At 36.4% G+C, this 24,472-nt stretch overlaps 2 protein-coding genes across 3 annotated transcripts; one reads left to right on the top strand and one right to left on the bottom strand.

The window, feature by feature from the left end:
• Positions 1-3,380: 3,380 nt before the first annotated feature.
• LOC120778451 lies at positions 3,381-23,955 on the bottom strand. Its single transcript, XM_040110244.1, has 9 exons — positions 23,221-23,955; positions 22,999-23,150; positions 22,791-22,935; positions 9,726-9,934; positions 9,474-9,672; positions 9,282-9,407; positions 3,977-4,127; positions 3,801-3,907; positions 3,381-3,725 (listed from the first exon to the last, which is right to left on the bottom strand). Exons 1-9 carry the CDS (start codon positions 23,735-23,737, stop codon positions 3,430-3,432), a joined length of 1,902 nt encoding a protein of 633 aa, XP_039966178.1. The 5' UTR covers positions 23,738-23,955; the 3' UTR covers positions 3,381-3,429.
• LOC120778452 lies at positions 13,284-15,481 on the top strand. Of its 2 annotated transcripts, XM_040110246.1 has the most exons (4): positions 13,284-13,367; positions 13,434-13,923; positions 14,052-14,557; positions 15,011-15,481. In XM_040110246.1, exons 3-4 carry the CDS (start codon positions 14,077-14,079, stop codon positions 15,373-15,375), a joined length of 846 nt encoding a protein of 281 aa, XP_039966180.1. In that variant the 5' UTR covers positions 13,284-13,367; positions 13,434-13,923; positions 14,052-14,076; the 3' UTR covers positions 15,376-15,481. The 2 variants fall into 2 exon arrangements, with proteins under 2 accessions (XP_039966180.1, XP_039966179.1); XM_040110245.1 differs by having other exon boundaries at positions 13,434-14,557.
• Positions 23,956-24,472: the final 517 nt, after the last annotated feature.

Below are 24,472 nucleotides of genomic sequence, written 5' to 3'. Positions count from 1 at the left end.
AATGATTTTACCTCCATATGGTATATGAGGGCTTTAAAAAGGCGAGTCAAAATTGAACAATGGGCTTGGCCTCCTACCTTAGGTGAAATCATATATCTCGGGACTTTCTTGACCGATTTCAACTAAATTTGATATACATATAAATCTTTTCAAAAATATCTATGCTACAGCGAATAAGTGAAATTGAACTACAACCACGCCTATTTCCCATGTAACACAATTTTAATTTCACTGGATTCTTTCACTTTCTAGTATACAAGTTAACCCTATTCGTACCACGTAGTGACTTTGAGTCACTTTTTAAATTTATACTGGTGTACTTTTTGTAATATTTTTTTAATTTTGGGCAAGATTTAATGTATTCGTTCAATCATAATTCACCTTTGAAAAAATTCATAATCCATAATAAAATTGTTTTTTTTAGATATTTGTTAAAATAAATTTATGTTTATAGCTGCGCACAGTACCACGTAGTGACTTACAGTCACTGTATGAAAACATTGTTTTGATATAGATATCGGATCAACATGTGCAAAAGTTGAGTTCTTCATAATTTGCAAAGCTGATGTTTTTACTACATATTTATTTCATTTCTTCTTGTATCATTCACAACAGAGAAAAAATCAGTCTTTTGTAGCAGCAGGTTGTATTATTTAGCGCAGTTTATGTTTATGTAAAGAAAATTTGGTATAGTTATATGTTACATACTTGAAATTTTTAATTACTAAAGGTTTGTGTTGCAAACTTATAGTTTGTAGTTTAACTATAAAATTATTGAAATATTTAGAAAAATGGCAAAGAGGAGAGGATTGGCAGAAATGGAAATTCGCGTAGATATATCAAATAGTGATGATGAGAATAGTGATAATAAGACAGAATGTGCAGTAATTGTTGATGATTTGGAAGATGTAGTGTCTTCTGATAGCGAAGAGGACTGCTGTGAAACTGTTTCTGAAGTGGATGATAAATGTGTGTATCAGATACTGAAGAAGTGGAGTCTCTTGTAAATGTTTTTGTTGGTAAAGACGGGACTGAGTGGAGTGAACTTCCAAATATTACCGGGAAGACACCTTCTCATAACATAGTGACAGGAAGCGTAAACAAAGTAATGTTGCCGCCAGGCAAACACATTCAGTCTCCATCGGATGGATTTACCTTATTTTTTAACAATGACGTTCTGAAAATTATTGTTGATTGCACAAATATAAATGCTACTGAACAGCTGTAACAAAAATGGAAGCAAACTGATGAAATTGAGATGCGCGCCTTCATAGGCTTACTGACTGATGCTGGAATCCGAAAAAATGGAATAAGTGACTACAAAGAGTTTTGGGATCTCGGACTTATCGCGCTACTTACGATTTGATGAAAAAGCAACAAGAAATTCTCGTAGAGCGGGTGATAAATTTGCTGCTATACGAGATATTTGGGACATCATTATAAAAAACTTCAGAAAATATTATATGCCTGGTTTTAATTTGACAATCGATGAACAGCTCCGTTCCCTTTCGAGGTCGTGTTTCATTTCGACAATATATGCCTGCAAAGCCAGACAAGTATGGAATGAAAATTTGGTGGATATGCGACAGTGAGACGAGTTATCTATTGCATGGAATACCTTATTTGGGTAAGGAAGGCGCTAATAGACAGAAAAATTTGGCGCAGAATGTCATCAAACAACTTTGCGAATTCTATGAGGGTACAAATCGAAACATTACTTTTGAAAATTTCTCTACCAGTTTTGATTTATTGCTCGATCTTTTATCAAAGCGTCTTACATGTGTTGGAACTCTTCGAAAGAACAAAGCATGTATTCCTTAAAATTTTCTGCCTTCCCGGCAACGAGAAGCAGGAAGCAACCTTTTTGGCTTTCGAAAGACCATGACTCTAGTAAGATTTGTCCCAAAAAAAAACAAATAAAGCTGTTCTCTTGTTCTCGTCGATGCACCACACTGCCGATATTGACGCAGAGACAAAAAATCGGAAATAAATTTATATTAAAATGCCACAAAAGGCGGCGTAGATACGTTTGATCAATTGTGCCATGCTTTTACAAGCAAAAGAAAAATTCGCAGACGACCTGTAGCTCATTTTTACAATTTGATAGACGCCGCTTGTATAGCAACCAAAGTAATTTGGTTGTCCTTACATCCAAAATGGGATGATTCAAAAAAAGGCACTCGCCGCAAATTACTTTTCACAGATTTGTCCCGGGAATTAATTATGCCAAACATCGAAAGAAGAAGTTTAAGCCGATTGTCAAATGCTAATAAAGCAGTTATCACTGACACTATATCAACATCATTATCTACCAATAAGTGTTTACCGCCTCCATCCAAAACAGTTCGCCGCCGACAGTTGCCCCTACAAAAAATGCAGGGTTTCTATGCAATGTTGCCAAATTTGCACCAAAAATGCTTGCAATGAACACTCGCCAAAGGCTATAATATGCGTGAGTTGTGTGCAAAATAATTAGTAGTTTAATATTAATTACGAATTCGTTTCATTTATTTATGTATGGGCCAATTTATTCACTCTCCATTACAACTTAATGCTCCATTAGAGAGAGTGAATAAATTGGCCCTAAATAACTTTGCATTTTATGTTTGTTGTAATAAATTACTTTAACCATTGAAATAAAACCAATTGAATAATACTTAAACCGCTTTATTTATACGAGTGACTCTAAGTCACTACATGGTACTCTACGTCCGCACAAGCACGTGGTACGAATAGGGTTAAGAAGCCATTAATAGAACGAAATAAAACTTTGCAAGAGTAATGCCTTTGAAGTATGTCATCTTATGACCAAAAATTGTTCAAATCGAACCAAAACGGTTAAAGCTTCTAGGTCCCGAATGCCACAGTGGCAATAGTTGACATTTTACCAAAAATATCGGAAATTTTTTTTAATTATTATTTTTTTTGAGCGAGTGTGTGAAAATGTATACCGTCACATGGAAATGCGACTGCATCATATGTCACACACATGACTCAACAACTGAGACCGATATGGTAACCCTACATATGCCTGAGAGTTGCAAATGGGTTGAATCATGTCAATACTTCCTTTAGACCTCATAAACCTAATAAAAAGATTTTCTAACTTCCGGGTCACTTTATACTACATATGTATGTATATCGGGCAATATGTGTAACAACGATCCATATTTGTACTTAGAATGGCTTTAATCCACCAAGTTGAAAGAGTAGAAAGTGTTCGATTACACACGAACTTAGCCCTTCCTTATATATAATTAGTTATTCTCACAGGTTAGATTAATATTGGGATTTGTTCGGCGGTGATATTTTATATACCCTACAGATTTGAAGACTTTTACATTGACATTTGGAAGCTTTTCGTGCTAAAGTAAGTAACGTATTTTTCATCGTTGCCTGAAGCACGATTTTTCATGAGAAATTGTTTATTTACTCTACTAGGAAACAGTAATAGTTCTTAAACATCAATGGTGCTTCCTCATCCGATATAAAGTTCCGCTCTGGCTTCTTAGAAGCAAATGGATTTAGAGTTGGTGGCATAATAACATTAATTCTTCGACTGGATTCTTGAATCAATCGTGAAATGTCGAGTGGCGCCTCATACGCCGTATAGGATGTAACGACAATGGGGCATTTTATATTCGTGGCAATACGTATAGTTTCAGGCCAAGTATCCTCCATTTGAAAACCATTGTAACGATATAAGCCAGCGTTGAAGAAGCAAACTTCAAAGACAAGTTTCAAATCAGTTTGGAAATACTTACATACATATGTATACGTGTAATTTATAGTCGACTTACTTAAATCGGGTGTCATGAATGTTGGCAAGTTGAAGTAATCATGGTACAGTTGGTTTTGAAAACGGTAACTTACCACGCGCTGTATTTTACGACATGACCTGCAACATCTAAATTTTTTGCGAACATTTTTTAAGTATTTACTTTTAAGTAACGGAAGAAATTATTTCTATATTTACTTTGTTTTCGCCAATTGTTCAAAGGGCACATTACTCTGATTTAGCTCCGGACCGACAAAAACCACATTTAATTTTTTGGTATTCGGATTAATATGTAAGAAGAATAGTTCCCACTTGTGTAAAGCATCCACTTCAAACTCGATTTCAGCACCTGTTGAAAGAAAATTAAAGTCAAAATGCCGTTGAAAAGTATTCAACATTTTAAGACGAGTGAAAAAAGCGTAGGATGACACTTAGAAGAAGTCGTGGTAATTAACCAGTTCTGATATTTTTAATGCCAATTCGCTAATAGGTTTCCATCAGAGAACTGCAACGAGTAATAAATTATTGTTTATACTTAAGTTCTGATCCGTTACTCTGTCTGATTCTGTCAGTTCAGTTCATGTACACGAACTTTGAATCACTAGCGATCAGCTTATACGAGTACCTGATTTGTTTATGAACGTTGGTATTTGTAGAAAATACTCGAAGTGACGCAAACTCATGCTTCAATGATTGAAATGATCGATAGAGTTTGGTTTGTATATCATCCCCTAAACACTGATTTACTAGTGCACTTTTGTTCTACTTCAAATACATATGTTTGTATATACATATGTTATATGTGTAATGGAAATAATCTCGTCCCAACGCATGGAAGAGCTAAGTGGCATCATACCACTGGCTCCTCTTCCAAGGGACGGCATTAACAAAAAGCTGAACTTCACTAAGAAGTTTAAGATCACCCTCGGCAGCAAGGCCGAATGGAGCGACTCCGCTCTCGAGCTGCTACTCAGGGATAGCTCGATCAGTAGGTACACCGACGGCTCGAAGACGTCGGAGGGAATTGGCGCAGGGGTCGCAGGACCACGCACGAAACTCTCCATACCTATGGGTAAGTTTCCGAGCATATTCCAAGCGGAGGTATTTGCTATAAGTCGGTGCGTAGAGTTAAACCTCCAACGCGGCTATCGCAACGAACGTATAGCTATACTAAGCGATAGCCAAGCGGCACTCAAGGCGATCTCGTCATACGAGTTAAAATCGCTATTGGTGCAGGAGTATATAGACCGGCTCAATAGTCTTGCAGAATGCAACCAGGTGCACCTTATTTGGGTGCCAGGTCACAGAGGCATCGCCGGTAATGAACTGGCCGATGAGCTTGCCCGCTCTGCAGCATCCACCAGCATGGTAGGACCCGAACCTTTCATAGCGGTGGGTCCCCACACCCTAAAGGAACAGCTCCGCAATGATGAAGCAGTGGGTAGGGAGATACATTGGCAACACCTTCCAGGCTTGCGGCACGCAAAGTTGCTGATGAATGGTTATAACCTCAAAAGGTTTAAAATCATAATCAATCTCCCAAGAGATAAAGTCAGGCTACTGATCGCCTTCTACACCGGCCATTGCAAACTCAAGAAGCACTTATTCAACATGGGCCTAGCTTCTTGTGCGAATTGCCGGTTCTGCGATTTGGAACCCGAAACTCCAGTACACCTGCTAATGGATTGTACAGCAATCTGTAGACGCAGGACCAAGGCCCTTGGATCCATGTTTCTAAATAGGGATCACATCACCTCAATACCACCTAGCAGTATATTGGAATTCATCAATTTGCTGGGGCTAGCTGAGACGCTGTGAGTCAGGAGAGGGTACAATAGACCCTAGATCGCGGTGCAATCCTCATTAATTTATCTAATCTAATGTGTAATAGAGATGGCAAATATTTGAGTACCTGTGACTTTGTCACTGCTACTTAAAAATCACTGGTCACAGCTGTGACAAGTTTCCTAAAGTAGCAGTGACAGGAATTAATGAACAAAGTAGCAGTTACAGTATCACATGAAAAATTGCGACTGTGACAAAATAGCATTCACCGTGGAATATAAAAATATGCGACTGTGATGAATTCATATTCATTAAAGCCATGAATTTTCTTTAATTTCAGATAAGTATAAATTGGTTAACATATAAAAAGTTAATTTATCTTTAAACGGGTAATATTTATGTACAATTGATTACAGAAACCTCAATGCTGTAGTAAAGCCAATTATAAAACTTTTAATCTTAAAATTGCATCAATTTATATAGTAATTTAAAAAAAAAACTTATAAAAAGTATTTTATAAGTAACGAAATATTTTAAAAAGTATGTTTTCGTTTAATTTAAATAGTTTCTATTGAGTATCCTTATATTGAAAAAACCCTTCAGAGAATATATTTATTGTGACTTTAAAAATGTGCGTCTTAAAAAAATAACGGATCATGTACATTAATTTTTGTACGAAACGGTTACAAATCAGTTTGCTTATATTTAATAAAAATTAAAGATGTCTGTGTCAAAAAGAACAAAAACGAGTTATGTGTGGCAATTTTTTAAAGAAGTGGATGCTGTTTTCGCAAAATGTGATATTTGTAAATGCAAAATATCATATAAAACGTCAACATCAAATTTAAAAAAACATATGGAACGGAGGCATCCTACTGTTCGATTGGAAATGGTAATCTAATTTTGAAGTTATTATCAAATTGGTATTGTGAAAATATTTTTGCAGACGGAAATTACGCCAGCGCCGCAAAATACGCCTGTTACTTTTGAAGACGATATTCCATCAACTTCGACTGCATTACCAAAGCCTTTAACACAAACCAAGATTTTAAATGTCGCGCGGCTAAAATCAAAAAGTGAAATAACAAGCAAGTTATTGCAGCTGTTTACGGTGGATTTGCAACCTTTCTCTATAGTTGAGGACAAAGGTTTTCGGGAATTTGTAACAGCTCTAAATCCATCTTATGACATTCCTAGCAGAAGTGTGATTTCAAAATCAATGATTCCTGCGTTGTATGAGGAATGTAAACATAAGGTGCGAGAAATGATTAGGAGCGGGGAAAAGTTTTGTATCACCACTGATTGTTGGACATCGCGGAACACGTCTAGTTTCATTGCTGTAACTGTACATTATGTGTCCGACAATTTTGAACTATCGTCAGTGCTTTTATCGTCATCCCAACTGAGGCAAAATCATAGAGCTGAAAACTTAGGTGAGGCGATACAACAAATCGTAAGTGACTGGAAAATTAACGAAAAAATATTGCTAGTTGTGTCGGATAATGCTAGTAATATAAAAAGTACTACAATTAATAAGTTAGGTTGGAAGCATTTTGGATGTATGGCTCACACAATTAATTTAATTGTAAAAGAAGGATTACGCATTCCTGAAGTAGAACAAGTAACTGATAAAGTTAAAATAACAGTTGCTCACTTCAAGAAAAGTACTTCAGCGAATGAAGCATTTGAAAATTACCAGCGCAACAGCGGTAAAGAACCTCTAAAATTAATTCAACAAGTTGAAACGAGGTGGAACTCTACACTGGCAATGTTGGAGCGTTTTTCGCAGTTGGAGGAAGCGGTGAAATGTACTCTGGTAATTATAAATAAAAATTTACCTATATTAACCAGCGACGAGTGGGCGACTGTTGCTGCTTTGTGCAAAATTTGTAAACCATTTCGAGATGCCACAGTAAGCATTAGTGGTGAAACATATTGCACAGGTTCGCTGATAATACCAATCGCAAATGGTCTATTAGATGTCTATAGACACTTGCGAACCGAAACATTTTCAAACACTGTACAAAAAGTGATAGAAATTTTTTTAAATGGAATTAGGGAACGTTTTAACAGTTTACAACACAGTAATACACTTACGTTAGCTACTTTTCTAGACCCCCGGTTCAAATTAGTGGCGTTGACTGATGAATCAGCAGCTCATAACACAAAAAAACTTATAAAACGTTATCTAATAGAAATGCAAAGAGAAGAAATAAAATTTCAGACTGAAAGAACAGAAGGAAATTTAGAACAATCAGTATCAATATAAAGTTCTTTCGATAAATACGCTAATGAACATAACCACATAGTAGTGTAGAAGCGAAAGCCATTATTGAAATCCAGCGCTATTTGGAAGATGGGTTGGTTTCCCCTAGTCGCGACCCATTTCAATGGTGGCTTGCAAATAAATACAGATACCCTAAAATGGCAGAATTAGCAAAAAAAGTTTTTATGTGTTTTAGCCTCCTCCGTTCCTTGCGAGAGAAGATTTTTCCAAAGCAGGGGCAGAATTGTATGTGATCGTCGGTCCAAGATCGTAAGCGAAAGGAATACTGAAATATTGTTGTTTTTGAATACAAATGGAGAAAATATTTACAAACATAATATTTTGGCCTTCTTTTCCATTTAATGTAAATATTTTTAACACTATTTAATTTTATCTTTTATGTATATACTTTGTATTTGGTGATTTTCTAAAAATGAATTTACTATGTTAATTTCTGTTTATTCTAATAAAATATGTACATTGTACCTAAATGAAAAAAGGAAACAATTACATGTTCTACTTTATTGGCCTATGTCTATTTACAAAGGAATTTTATTTCAGTCACAGGGTACAATAGACCCTAGATCGCGGTGCAATCCTCATTAATTTATCTAATCTAATGTGTAATGGAAATTCCATACATACATACAAGAAATGTATAGTATGTATATATGTATGTATGTAAGTACTCGATGGAATTTCCATTGTTTACGCATCGAAAATTTGTAACATGCGCACATTTTCAAAGCCACACATGATTCAAATCAGTCCAGCAGAAAATTGTTACCCATAAATTTACTCGTAGATTTACTTATAGTTTACCCAAAGTTTCACTTCAATTCAAACAATCGTCGCAACGCTATGAACTGACATGATACGATTGCAACCGAAGCCAGCCATACCGCTTACACGATCGTGATTGCCGAAGAACAGATTGTACGTGTTGCATCAGGTCAGTTGACGCTGGCGGCTACTCGAATTGATTAACAATGTTGTCTATGCTGAACTGAATTGATTTGATTGTGTTTTTGGCACGACTGTTTGTTCTGATTTTATCATACTCGTTGCAGCTCTCTGGTTTACATGTCTTGCAAGTCAACTCTCGGTTAAATCTTACGTTGACTACAAAACCACTTCCAGAGATTTCAGTTACAGTTATTAATCCCGAACTGACAAAATTACTCAATCCATTTCCTTTGTGGCTTATAAGGTGCATCGTGTGTATGTGTTAGTTTCTATGCTCAATGCATTGGAGTTTGGGTAGTCGCGACTTGCTGTGTAGATTAAGTTGTGGTATCTAACTTTAAGTGTAAGTTAAGCGTGGTTATAGTTGTTATAAGACAGTATATCGACATAAAAGGTAAAGATAAATAAAGCTAAAGCCATCAACCACTTTGGCTAAGATAGTCCAAGTAAAATAGAGATATGCATTCCAAAATAATTTATACTTACCGATGAGATGTATAGTAATTTCTTCCGACTTCTTCAAATGCCCACATAACTTCAAAGCATACCAAGCTGTCAAGGGACATGTAGATATTTGACTAAGCGCAGAAAACTCACAATCATCCTGAACGGCTAATAACGGCAATAAAAAGTTAATACTCAACAAAATACATGATTGTAAAACTTCAGTACAGTTACCACAGTCTAATTTGCTCAGAATCTGCTTAGTATTAGAACAAGCTCCCGGTATATCATGCAGTATTTTCATAGGCATTGCCGGATCGATTTTTCCACCTTTGGCCTGCATTAACTCTAGCTTCTTGAACAGTTGGTATGACTTGCACCAATCCTGATGAGATTTGTTAAAATGTTCCGGCTTATCGCGACAGTACGCGATCTTGAAAAATATTAGTAGTAATAATAATTCAAAAAAATTTACATTTCAAATACTTGTCCACAGTTTTCGCAGTCCACTAGCTTTTTGAAATCGTACTCACGGCAGCTTGTATTGCAGCAAATCCGTGGGAACAATACTACCTCCTGTTCGGTGGCTGTCAAAGGGCGATTTATTATGGACTCTATTTGCCGTATAATAACAATGCGATAGGACCGAAATTGTTCAGCGGTGAATTCACCGCACTTACGAAAAATTTGACCACCTTGAACAGAAAAAGAGAAAATTTATTTTTTATAACCGGTAAGAAACTGAAACAGTTATATTTTTTAAAATTATCTCGAAGTTACATACCATTTTATTAAAATAAATGTCTGAATATAAATGAATTCACCTAAACGTAATCGAGATAAATATAGAGTTGTATATACATTATATATGTATATGTACATGCTCAGGATGACAAGAAGGGTTGAAATGCGGGTGACTGTCGATCCGTCGGTCTGTCTGTATCAACTTTCTGAGAAGAATACTTTTTACTACTTCTTCAAACACTGCGAAAATGGATAAAATCAGATAAAAACCATGCCCACTCCCTATATAGGGAAATGTTGAAAACCACTAAATGTGCGATAATTGTATCACATGCTTTAAAGGATTTAAAGTTGGTAGGAGGCTTCACCACCTTGTCTCCAGATTCAACCCAATGAGTGAAAAGAACGTCTCAGTCCACATCAAAGCTAAATTCCATGTTGTTGTTGTTGGATGGTGAGGGTTAGCCTCATCGAGTCGTCGCCGTCATCTAACGGAAGCCCCAAGAAGCGGGGTCGGACCAAAGGGAGAGGGGTGTTAGATGAGTGGAGTTGATGGGGCATGCAAAGAGGTGGCCAATGTCATGCGGCGACTCATTGTATGCAGGACATGTATTGGATATGTCGAGGTCTATTCTGGATAAGTGGGAGTTTAACCTGCTACAGTATCCAGAACTGCGCAAAGGTCACTCGCGTTTCTCGCGACAACTCGAGGTCTTCGTTTGGGATGGGTAGTGAGTACGCCATTCAAAACTTTGTTGCGTCTGAGGTCTGGTCGGCTTACTGTCCAACGTCGTCGACGTAATTGAGGAATGACATCTTAATGTTCGGAGTGGTTCACGCACGAGGATTGGACCGGGATGAAGGAATGGGAGTCATGTTGCCTGTCGGAGCTCCCATGGACCTTAGAGGTCACTCGGGTGGAGTGGCGTCGCAGAACACGAACTATGTCAGGTTGCACAGCCGTAGAGGCTAACATGGGGACACATAACTTGTGGTCTAATCCCTATGTGTCTTAAGGCCTTGGCAGGTCTTGAGATGGCTTCATCCATTGCATGTTTTACACCTGACCGAGGTGGAGTTTGGATGGAGCCTTTTAGCGCAAACGCAGCAGAAACATTCCTCGGAGCCCGACTCAATGGCAACACTAATCAGGAGGATACGGAGAAACCCGGCTGCAAGGCAAGGAAACAAATGGCTTCAAGTCCGTGGCTGGTGGGAAAACCTGATTGCAAATACACAGAGTACACTGGAAATGTGGAGAGAACACTCGAGCCTGCTAAATGGCGGAAGCAATGCTGCGACGGATTAAGAAGAACACGTATCAACGATCTACCGCAACAACATTGTCGTTCCGCCAGTCGACCAAAACGGAGTGAATACAACTCTAAAGCGTCTAGCAACAAAGCCCCAGTGGCCGATGGATTACCGCTGGAGCTGTTTAAAGCCGGTGGCGAGAAGATGGAAAGGCGCATGTTCCAGCTGCTAAGCATGATTTGGTCGGATGAATATATGCTCAATGCTTGGAATATAAGTATACTCTGCCCTATCCACAAGAAGGGAGATCCCGCAGTCTGCACTAACTACCGCGGAATCAGCCTTCTTAATATCGCATATAAAATTCTTTCGACAGAATTGTGTGAACGACTTAAGCCCCTTGTAAATAAACTGATTGGATCTTATCAGTGTGCCTTTGAACCAGGCAAAACTCGTATAGACCAGATTTTCACAATAAGTCAAATCGTGAAAAATAGATCGACTTCCATCATCTTTTTATCGCTTTCAAGACCACTGATAGAAACTGCCTATTATTCGAGGTCATATCTAAATTTGGTGTCCATGGCAAACTCATACGTCTACGCATGACGTGGAGCACAACCAAACTCCGTTAAAATCGGGAAACATCTCTCCGATCCATTCGATACCAAACGAGGTTTTAGACAGGGTGATTCTCTCCCATGCGACTTTTTCAATAAAATGCTAGAAAAAGTGATACCTGCCGTTACTTTGAACCTCAGTGACACTGTCTTCTCTAAAAGTATAATCGGGAATAATGGGATGCCCAACTTATTGCAGTGTGAGAGCGCCTCAAAATAAGCGTTTTTTATAACATTTTCCATTGTGGCCACATCGAACAAAATAAGAATTTTTGGGCATTTAAATTAAAACGCCAAACGTTTATTACGATTGCAAATTATTATACATATATTGGACTTTTAATATATGGCGAAACCACTTAAATCCTTTTTTATGATTTTATGATATATTAAAACAACTGACTTTCGATCTTTCAATACTTAATAAGGTGAATAAAGCCTGTTAGTTGTCAATTAATGAATGTTTTTAATCATTTGTAATAGAAAATGATTTCTATTATGCATCAAATTACAAAACGTTTCATGAAATATGTTTAAATTTCGCATTTTCTTTGATTTTTATTGTTTTAAATTTTTATTAACGATCTTGAACGGCGGCAACAAATTTCTCCGTTCACATATATTTTTGGTATAATTTCAATCTGGCCGTTCCAGTCATTCCAATTGCAAAACGTCAAAACCTACCCAATCCAGTCAACTGTCAAAGTTCGGTAGGTGAGCGGCTCTCACATTTCCAGTGACAGGAGAGTTGGGCATTCCATTATTCCTGGTATAATGATACTGGAATAGACTTTGTATAACTTGGAACCATTATAAATTCCACCCAGCGTTTGAAAAACTACGCTACTCCCGTGGAATTGCATTTTGCTATTGCTACCGCTCTCACTTTGTCGGGAGCCACAGCATAACAATGTAAAAGTTTGTGCTCTGCTCTGCTCCGAGTTTTTTTAGGTAAAAAAGTATAGCTGTAGCGAGAGCAAAAACTGAAGTGCTGTGCTCTGCTCTGGCGTAGCGGTAGCAAAAAATTGGGAGCGGTAGTAGAGCAGAGCTAATGAAAATTTTCACTTGTGTTTGTTGTTTTTTTTTCTTTTTTACTATTTTCTGTCTTCTACGTATGTATATCTAATGAACCGATTTCCTCGGTTTTGCATTCGTTGGAAAGGTCTCGAGCTCCGTGAGGTTTATAGCAAAGAAAATTCAGGAAAAATTTCAACATAAAAGCGGGAAAATCTTTTTTTACATACAGCGCCATCTCTGATACATAGCATGTACTACAAGCAAATATGTATGGTTTTTAAGAAGATGGCGCAGGTGCATGATACATTGTTTATCAGCTACTCATTGTTCTCTGCTCAGTTAATTTCATGTGACAAACCGGTATTGTGTTCACTGTGAAATTGTGAAAAAAAAATAAAAAAATAAGTTATTCGTTTCCATCACTTCAATTGGAAAAAATCAAATTGTGAAAATTTTCATTTAATTTCTACAGCAGGCATTTCTCATTAAGGAGGTAAGTTGGACTGTGTAAATTATGTGGATCGTGCATTTGAGGTTGAATTCACCAATCTGTCCATAGTCCAAAATGCCTAAAGGACGACGTGCGAACATCGGCCGCCGCACAAGACATGCAAGCCAGCAACAAGTTTATTCACAGAACTTAAGCGAAGAAAGACAAAATTCAACAAGAGAAAATGCCCGATTGAGACAACGCGTGAGGACACGAAGATCATTGGCATCATACAATCGCTTGGCATTCCAATATGATCCCACTGCGAACTACAGTGATGATGAAAATTTAGATATTGGACAAATGACGACTGTATGCCGATATTGCAATGCGTTGAAGTTCAAAAGAGAAACGGCTGGATTGTGCTGCGCAAGTGGAAAAGTCAAACCATCCGGATCCATTACTTACACCACCACAGCCACTGAAACCATTGTTTGATGGAAGTGATCCCGATTCTAGCCATTTTCTTCAACACATCCTTGAATACAATAACTGCTTTCGCATGACTTCCTTTGGAGCTAATATCATTCGAAAAGACGGATTCATGCCGACTTGCAAGGTTAGCGATCACTCACACCAACAAAATGAATTGCAACCCATAACAACTACATATACACCACACACTACACCATCATACGATCAGAAGTTACACCGTATTCTTCAACAAATGATGGTTTGCAATTACAGATACAAGGACAAATATATCATTTGCATGGTTCAATGGTGCCAAGACCAGATGAACCGCATCAATTTCTGCAAATATGTATATTTCATTTCGTCGATGGTGGATCAGCTGAATGTGCGGTGCAATATACAGGGAACACAACAGTTAAAGAGGCGAATTATTGAACAGTTACAAGCATTTTTTCACACTAATAATGCTGTGATTAATATGTTCAAAACAGCATTGGAACGAATGCCATCGGATACGCACAAATTTGTCATAAGAGCGGATTGTACCCCAACAGGTGAACATGTGCGAAGATTCAATGCACCAACCGTTAATGATGTTGCTGCAGCTATTGTTAGCGATTCAACTAAATCGCGAGACATTGTCGTTCAGCGAAGAAGCAATATCATGCATCGTGGAAACGAGACACATCGTTTGTACGATGCGTTACAATATCCAATCATTAATTGGCAAGGGCAAGACGGATACGACATCACGTTGAAGATGGTCGATCCAATTACAGGTACAATATTCACACACTTATTATTGTTATTACACAGTACAACAGCGTATCTGGGGGGTGAGAAATTCCAAGGCAGGGTGATGGTACTAGGTCAGTATAGTAAAACCCTCAAAGGGTTTGGCGTTCGTATGTGTACCAAATATAGTGTGTAAAAGCTGCTACAACCGTCTAATGGATTGGAAAAATAGATAATAGTGGTTCGCGAGTTATGTTAAACTACGTTTTTGCCAAAATGTTACAACTAAGCGAAAAAACATCAAGATAAGGAAAAAATTTAAAAGGTCATAAAAAAAAACTGACACATACGAACGCCAAACCCTTTGAGGGTTTTACTATACTGACCTAGTACCATCACCCTGACTTGGAATTTCTCACCCCCCAGACAATAACCCCAAAAATGTTCCACAGTGTTATTGGTTTCCATTAGCAATTCATTTAATTTTGCATTTTCAGGCGTATCAACGAATAAAAATCTAAGCGCAATGAATAACTATGCATATCGTATGATGATTCGTACAAATGAGGAGAATGTCATTCTGGAGTGCCGTCGGCTATTCCAGCAATTCGCTGTCGACATGTATGTCAAAGTCGAGACCGAACGTTTAGCGTTCATCCGATTCAATCAGGCAAAGCTACGATCTGAGGACTATATACACTTGCGTGATGCTACTCATTCAGATGGTGATGTTCAGAATATTAAACTTACGACGATTCTCCCACCATCTTATATCGGAAGCCCACGCCACATGCACGAATACGCTCAAGTCGCTATGACGTACGTGCGAAATTATGGAACTCCGGATTTATTTATTATTTGAGTTGAACCGGGCCAAAAACCGCAAGATCTCCATGACATAAACGCAAGAGTATTTCAGCAAAAGCTAAAGGTTATGATGGATGTGCTGAAATGTAATTTTTCTTTTTCAAATATAAAACAAAAAAAAATGTTCTTTATCATTTAATCGAAACCAAAACGAAATGTTACATAAAATGATGCAATTTGGTGGCGAAATGGAGTTCGCCGGGTTTTCTAGTAGTATATAAAAGAAAGTCGTATTAGTTAAAACATTTATAACTCAAGAACCGATTTTGCTGAATATTGGTGAGGAGGTAGCTTAGAAGCAGGGTAAGGACATAGGATACTTTTTATCTCTTTATGTTAAAATTCAATACAACTCATAAATACAAAAATTATATTTCAAATCATAAGCATTTGTTCAATATTAATGTCATTTGAAAATTTTAGTAATTAAAAAATAGAAAGAAATAAGTAAAAAATTTCATATCCATACATGCTTAGTATATGAGTTATACTGATTTTGCTCCTGAACCAGGCAGTTTTTTTTAGGACGAACAAATTAATTGGGTTACGCGAATCATTGAGAACGTGCCTGTGCCTAAGCGAATTTAAAAGATGCCGGTTAAGAAAACGTCCGTTCGGGATAATGGTTTTTGTACAATAGAATTCTTTATTACCAGAATTTCATGGTTTAGCCTAAAACTTAACCTAACATCTTAAACTAGTGGTAAGTATATGCAGTTCAAATTAATCTCGAAAATTCATAGCAATTGAGTATTGTAATACATTTGTAATAGATGATGTTTTTGGTAATATAAAAATGGTAAATGTTTTACATAATATAAAAAACATTTTATAATTTATTAAATTATTATCTAATTCATTTTATTAATTTATTTCTTAAAATATTTGATTTTAGATTTATAAAGTCAATTGACGCAACAAGTGCTAAAATGATTTGCATAACATTTTTTTTGGTTGAATTATTCCATTAATTGAAATATTATGACAGAAAATTGCATAAAAGAAAAATCAACAAACACATGCGGAGCTGTAGCAAATGAAAATTTTCATTAACTTTGCTCTACTACCGCTCCCAATTTATTGCTACCGCTACGCCAGAGCAGAGCACAGCACTTCTGTTTTTGCTCTCGCTACAGCTATACTTCTTTACCTAAAAAAACTCGGAGCAGAGCAGAGCACAAACTTTTACATTGTTATGCCATGGCTCTGCTGTGGCTCCCGGCAAAGTGAAAACGGTAGCGATAGCATAGCAATAATTCTAGAAATGAAAACCCTGATCCACCAATAATTCAAGCCAGGAGATAAAGCGCAGAATAACTATTGCTAACAGGTGCTACTTAAGAATCGATAGACAGTTGAGAAGCAAATCTCTCTCTCGACGAAGATATATTACGTTCTATGTTCTCGTCCTATTATAGGGCACAGAAACATAGGCGATGACGATCCAAGATGAGAAAGCACTTGGAACATTCGAGAGAACTGTCCTTTGCAAGATCTTTGGAGCCGTCTGCGTGGGCAAAAAGTATCGAAGAAGATAAGACCGCGAACTGTATTGGCAATGCAGCGAATGGACATAATTAAGCGAATAAAAATTAAAGAATGCGCAGGTTCGGCCATGTCTTTCGACTCTAAACCTTTGGGTGAAAAATGGAAGCAAGGGCGCCCACGCATCAAACGGAAGGACCAAGTGCATAGTAATCTGTCTGAACTAGCGTGACTTCGGAAAGGATATAGGCAGTTTCATGGTTTCGGCCCAGATCGACCCACGGTCGTATAGGCTGATTTTTTAGCGAGCATATCGAAGAAGCATTAAATATTGAAATCTATTGAGATTTAGAAATAATCTCGTTTTAATAGCAGTGCGTCCTCCTGCCTAAAATATATTAAATCCGGGCAATAGTTTTTCTAGTTCTCAAATAAGTATAGTACATATAGTAAGTTAATATTCGATTTCATCGAACAATTAATGTTGAATTCTTTCGCAAACAGTTTTTAATATAAAACTGTATATAAAACTGTTAACATCTGAAGGTTTTTCCCATAGTATAAAATGTTCGATTACGCAAGAACATAGCTCTCTCTTCTTGCTTGTATATGATAACCTATAATATACCAAAAAAATAAAGTTTTCTGAAAAGTTTCGGTACATTATATTATTTAGGTGGCAGTTGATAGACTAGCAGTTTTTGAGATACGCTTTTACTTTCAAAGAAGCTTCTTATTTGTCGGAACCGTCGGTATCGGATAACTATAGCATATACATAGCTCTGATGCAAACTTCCCGATGAAAATCAAGTCCTTGTTTTGAAAACTTTTTTATTTGTGAAGGATATTTTAGCTTCGGCGAAGTTAAGGTTTTTTCTTGCTTGAACTAAATTTAGTTGAAATCTTTGAATTAGTTTGTAGGACACGTCAGTGCCACGTCTAGTTTTTAAATTTTAAATAACTCGCGTTCCCAATGAATGAAGGCTATTGTCGCCACGGGCGCAACGTCTTGGGGGGCGGCAAAACGATCTTCGCTGTTCTTTAATATTCAGAAAAATACTTCCACACATTTTTTTACAAAATTTATTATAAAAAATAAAGAGTTGTACACTCACAATGTAATAATCTGAATAACAATGAAAAATATTAATTTTTACTCGAATACTCTTCAGTCTTTGAATTTGTCTTATATCTTTCTTGAAAATAGTGATAGTTACCCTATGCTTTGAATGTAACAAATACTTTTATTTCTCCAAATTTTCAAAAATGGTATTTAAAATCTCTAAATCGGATAAAAATTGTTGCAAATTGTGGAAATGGGTTTTTTCTATGGCTTTTAATAAATGTCTTGTAAATTTACTATCAATTTCCTCAAAAACCGTATTGTGAGAATTTTGGAACTTTAGAATTTGCGTGGCTTCTAGTTCCTAAATTTTATATACTTAATATCGAAGATATTTTGTAAAAATTCACTTTTGTTCGAACCACCTCATGAAACTTGTAGGTAGGTAGATAAAGGGGGGCGGCAGATCATCCTTGGCCCCGGGCGCCCGAAGTTGTAGCTGCGCCACTGGTTTTTATAATACAAGGTTATGACAACTTGGAATTCATATGTTTGATGACGAAGTTGGTTCAAAATATTTGGTTGCTATAGTCTTTTTAATATGTTTGTGTCCTTTTATGTTTGAAACAGCTTAAAATAAGAATCATAGAAACCTATAAACTGTTTCCCAGGAGCGGTCATTTAAGTTTTCTGAATAGCCAGAAGTCGCACGGAGCTAAATCAGGCAAATATGGTGGTTGCGGCACGATAGTGGTTGAAAATTTTACGAAAAACTTACAAAGAATCAAAGCAGTATGCGATGGTAATGCTTAAAATCAAGAGTTGTCGACCCATAATTCCGGCCTATTTTTTTTTTGTTTGGTCGTAAGCATAGATCCAAGACTCTCGCCAGTAATAATACGTAATAATACATCCTGGTAGTAGGAAAGCATCGTTTCACAAACGTTAACGCAACGCTGTTTTTCGAAAAAATTTAGTGGTTTTGGAACCAATCGTGCTTTCACTTTTCTTAGGTCAAAATGATCTTTCAAAATGGTTTTCACTGATCCTTCGAATATTATTTATTGACGTGTATCGGCAAATTTGATTCCGCGCACAAAATTTAATGGAATTTCTTTGTTCAATAAATTCACTGATCGCAAAGATTCCCGAATGTACTTCATGTACTTCAGGGAGACAATATTATACTCGTACTAAACGCTAATGGTTATTTTTATTTGATATTTGGCACAGATGTAACTGAGAGTCATACCAATTTAGTAAAAAATATTTAGACGAATCCGGTTTCGCGCGAAATTTAAATTAAAAAGTTTTACTGCTTTTTGCACAACTTTGACAAACTTACGGCGGAAAAAAAGATTGTAATGTCAACTTTTCATAACACTGTTTTTGTTACAGTGTATCACAGAAATATATACATATGTTTTCCTCTAACATTTCTTAAGATTTCCAAAAACTGAAAGTTTAAAAATGCCTTGGGTTATCCTTTGCAACACAAAGAGGAGTAAAAAATCGGAATTGGGTACATAGTTGTATTTAGGTCTATATTAATAATGCAACGAAGAAGATATATGGCTGATAATGATTCCAACAAAAGCCGCAAAAAGGAAAAACAGTAATATTTATGTATAACTAATTCATCCTTCAGAGGCTATGACGACGGGGGTTTTATGGCGTCAACGGTTGTTTTAACCTTGTATTCTTTGAACGTTGACCTAATATCTTGTGAGTCGAGAACAATCACATTTCTTTAGCCTTTCTATATATATAGTTCTTAATAAGCTACGCAAGATATTAAATAATAACAATTTGATAATACGAGTATTTGGCGCACTAAACATTTTTTTGTAATTTTATGTTTTCGCTAATAAAGAATTATTACTTATAACAAGCTTTGAAAACGTTTAAAGAACCGATAATTGCCAATAAATTAATCTATTTATATTGATTAATTAGCAATACCGTGTAATGTGCATATGCAAGCCGTATATACATACATACATATGTATATGCATGTTCGCATATACATAATATAATCCCAATAGTAAGTTGATTTTAGAATTGGTGTTGTGACTAGTTGCCGTCATATGAGGATATGTACATATTAATTGGTTATTGCCGATTTTGGTGGATTGTCTTGATTAGGTGAAAACTTGAGAATCCATCAAGATTTTCAAGATAACTTGGGAGAACTGTTGGTTTTGTATACTCTTATAATACTTTATAGTGAGCATAGCATAATAGTTTTACTCACATAACAGTCATTTATAATATTCAAAACGTTTTTTGTTTAATGAAAATAGGACTATTCTATTCTTCAGCATAATCGCCAACTAGGGAAGCGTCAAAGATTCAAAATAGGCATTTCCTAGTTTGACTTTATTTAAGTTTAATTTTTTTATAACGAGTCACTTTTTCAGACTGTGAATATAAAATAGCTAAAACTGGCGAATACGGTGGGAAGCTAGTCCTAGTTGACAGCGTAATACCTTCAATTTATCAACATTTACTTGCTGAATGGCTAGAACGAAGGATTGTAGAGAGAGAAAAGCGGCGATCGCTCAAGGCGAATAAGAAACGTCTTGAATAAGGATAAAATTTAACAAGATTATAAAAATTGTATAGGCTTATCCTTTTCGTAACAATATTTTCTCGAGTATGTATAAAAAGAGTGGGCCACCCAAACCATATCTAAACAATTCCATATTTTATTTTGCAATGGATAATTTGCGAAAGATTGACAAATTGAGTTCATATCTTTCTTCCTATCCAATGTTCTTAGTGGGTGCATACCTGGGCCAAATGTGTGCATGAGCCTATGGTGTATGATTAGTTGCAAAATAAAAACAAAAACTATTTGCAGGCATCAGGCAGGTTCAACCTTTGCAGAGCAAAGCATTTGGAAGAATGCCAAGAAATAAATTTGCATGCGAAACTGGCGGCAGACAGTCACAGCATTAGTCCTTAGGTTCATGCTCACATATTCGTATATCATGCATTTGCTGTAACTATACATGGGTATGAACATTATAATTTATCATGGAGGAATAGTGATTAAACGGCTGCTTTTAAATTGAGCGTGCTAAGACTACTAAAAATATCGGCAGCATTAATGACTTTAGGCAATTTTTCTTTTACATATGTACATACATGCGCATAAATGAAATCGAACAACTGTTTACTTTTACATATGTATGTATATGTATGTGGAGAATATGTTTTGATCCAATTTGGGAAGATCAATAATTAGCCACTTCAAGTTAGCATTTTGCGACTAAATTGGATTTTGTTAACTAGATTGGATCACTAAAACAAAAAAATCTGTACATATTACAGATTTTTGTATTATAGATATGTTGTTCAACAGTAAACATGTTAGGAAAAAACTTTCCCAGGAGATAAGTTCGGAAGCCGTACAAATGATTTCAAGTAAGTATATGATAAATGTGGCATAAGGGATTGTCTCAGTGTGAAATTTTCGATATATTTTTTTAAGAAAAATGATAAACATAATGATAAACATTATCTCAAATTTTGAAATCGAAATTCAAGTTATTACGCTCGCTACAGCGTTTCTTGTAGAAAGACAACAGAGCGGGCAACGTAGCGACTCCAATGTTTAAACGAGGCCAAGCCAAAATCGATACTTTTTGTTCAAACCGGCGTCAAATTTCAGAGCAAAAAAAGCTTCAATAAACTCTTCATATGAACGTACGTGAAGTTTAATTTCAATCTATCAATTCATCTTTGTTTAGAAGCCATTTAGTGTCGCCGTGTCACAGTATTTTTTTACAATGGTAAAAATTGAATATCGTGCAGTGATAAAATTTTTATTTTTGGAAGGTGTAGCTCCAAAAGAAATACACGAACGAATGTTAAAAGTGTATAATTGTTGAGAGATTTAGTAGAGGCTCTACACATCTCATTAGTCAGTGCCATATTTTAAGTGAAATTTTGGGTTTTAGAAAGCTGTGTGCACAATGGGTGCCACATTCGGAACAAAAACACATTCGAATGCGTCTACCTCAGCAACATTTGAAGCGTTTTAAAAAGGATACAATGGATTTTGTGCGGCGATTCATCACAAAGATCCTGAATCAAAACAAGATGCTAAAGAGTGGTATGAACCTTGTTATTCGTCTTTGAAACGAGTTCGTGTCCGAAAATCGGCCAAGAAAGTTATGGCACAATTTTTTGGGATGCGAGAGGAATTTCGTTTGTGGATTACTTGCAAACTGGTAAACAATTAATTCTGAATATTATTGCAACCTTTTGGACCAGTTGAAGGAAAAAATTCGTGAAAAAAGACCCGGTGTGTAGAAGAAAAAAATCCTTTTTCATTTGGACGATGCACCGTGTCACAAGAGTATTTTGACAATGGCTACAATCCATGAACTAAAGTTCGAATTCTTGGAGTATCCACCGTATTCACCAGTTTCGGTCCCCCGCGACTTCTATTTGTTTCCAGAACTGAAAAAATTTATGCGTGACAAGTGTTTTTCATCAAATGAAGAGATCATAACGGCTTTTGAAGCGTATTTTGCAGACCTTCCGGTAAAAAATATATACTTTTTTGACAAAATCATCAGCAGCTTATAGTTGTGGCAATAAATAAGTTGTCCCTCCAGATGGCCTATTGCATTTTAAACATTGAGCGAAAATGGTTTGGGTAGTAATAAATATTAAATATAAGGGAATATTGTGTCAGGTTGAAATACTTGTATATTAAAGGCGATAAAATAAAGTTGGAATAGTTAAATGATATTTGTGAGTTTTATTGTATATTTCTGGAAAGTGTGTTTGTATGCATGTTGTATCACTGTGTATTTGTGTTGGATGCTTGTGAAATAATTCTTTTTTACCACAGTTGTCTGCCACCTGTTGCAATGCATAACAAATCTGTCGATGTTGCTGGTCACCCTTCATATGCTGGCCCGAACAGTAATATGCCAATTTGCAACGTTTGCAGACAGTTTTCGTTTCCGCTGTAAGCTCATCTTTACAAAACTGCAAAATGTATAAAGTAAGCAGTGAAACAGAAGTAAATTTATAACTATTATTAATACGTACATTGCAAAGGGCGACCAAAAAATATTGCCGCGGTCTATAAATATACTCGATGTAATCCTCCTCGTCGTCTGAGGACTCTACATCACTTATTGGTCCCTCATGCAGTAATTTTTGTAGGTTTTCCAATAAAGTATTAGGTAAGTCGGTGCTGCCTATAGACAAAAGTTACAAATGCACGACTTTTTATATAAATGGAGGGAGCTGTGAATTCTGATAACTAACCGTTTGCCACTGAACTCTCTAATTTTCTCTGCAAACTCGCAACAAATGCACTTTGCTTTTGTAAATTGTTATCTGGCGGGCTTTTGTTTGCCGCTGCCGCTTTCCCATTTGTAGTTTTACCACTTTCTTTGCCTTTGCTCAAACTAGCACTACTCTTTTGACCCTTTTTATCGATCTTTTCAGTGGCTTTTGTATCAACATTGCCTTTTTCGCTCTTTTTGCCTTGCTGTAAAAGCTTTGTGCGCATCATTTGTTGTAGTAATCTCAAACCATTGTCCGAATCTTGCGGTGTTTGCGTTGGCAATTCACTACCACTCGGCGTGGTTCTTGTTTGCGCTCCGTAATTCTCATTGACACATTCGTTAACAAGTGTTTTTTGTTGACCCACAATATTTAACGCTACGCTCTCAGTGTTATTTAATTCACTATTCGAGCTCTGACCGATGTCCTCCTTTAAACGATTTGCTTTATTTCTTGGCCGATTCCGCTGGCGCGTTTTCTTCCGTTTTCCATCCATAACGGTTAAAATATTGAAAAATATGAGAACTTATGCAATTTCTTTTTTAAATCGGTTAAACGAATGCTCACTCAAATTTCTACGTAAACCGTTCACTTTGAATTTTCGCTATCAAATGCAAATTGTGGCTGCCAAACCCAACGCATTAGGTGCCCTGCCCTCACATCTAATTTAAAATCTCTGCAAACTTCTATTGTTAGTAGGTACAATTTTTTTTAGAGAACTACAAATGCAGCGGCTATTCCTTTGAGATATCTGCTGTTCTTGTTGTTCAATAGTTGGACGTATTTTGCCTTTGTCGCTTTTGTTTATATTCGCATTGACGCAGCTACTTGTTTGCTACGTCTATATTTAAGTTAATGTATTCGTATGTATGCCCATTTATTTTATTCTCATTTCAGAAGCATACGTCTTCGTGGGCTTATGAATACTCTTTATGCTTCGGTTTTGTTGGTTTTCCCGTGATACATAAAAGAAGCTTTCTTTCCTGTTGCCAAAAAACATATTGAATTACGTCAAATATTAAATTTACACTTAACATTTAGATGAGCCCTTACAATATATTAAAGGGTGATCCATTTCGAGGTTCATTCTTTAGCATTTATTTTTTTATAATTATCTCTTCCTAATATTAGCCACGTAAAATTTTTGATGACTCGTTCGAGCATTTCGACTGGTAACTGGCATATGACACGCGTGATGTTTTGCTCCAAGACCTGAAGCGAAGCGTGATTG

Source organism: Bactrocera tryoni, chromosome 5 (assembly GCF_016617805.1).
Source record: "Bactrocera tryoni isolate S06 chromosome 5, CSIRO_BtryS06_freeze2, whole genome shotgun sequence".
NCBI lineage: Eukaryota > Metazoa > Arthropoda > Insecta > Diptera > Tephritidae > Bactrocera > Bactrocera tryoni.
The sequence above is the reverse complement of the archived record's forward strand: the minus strand, read 5'-3'. Positions and strand labels throughout refer to the sequence as shown.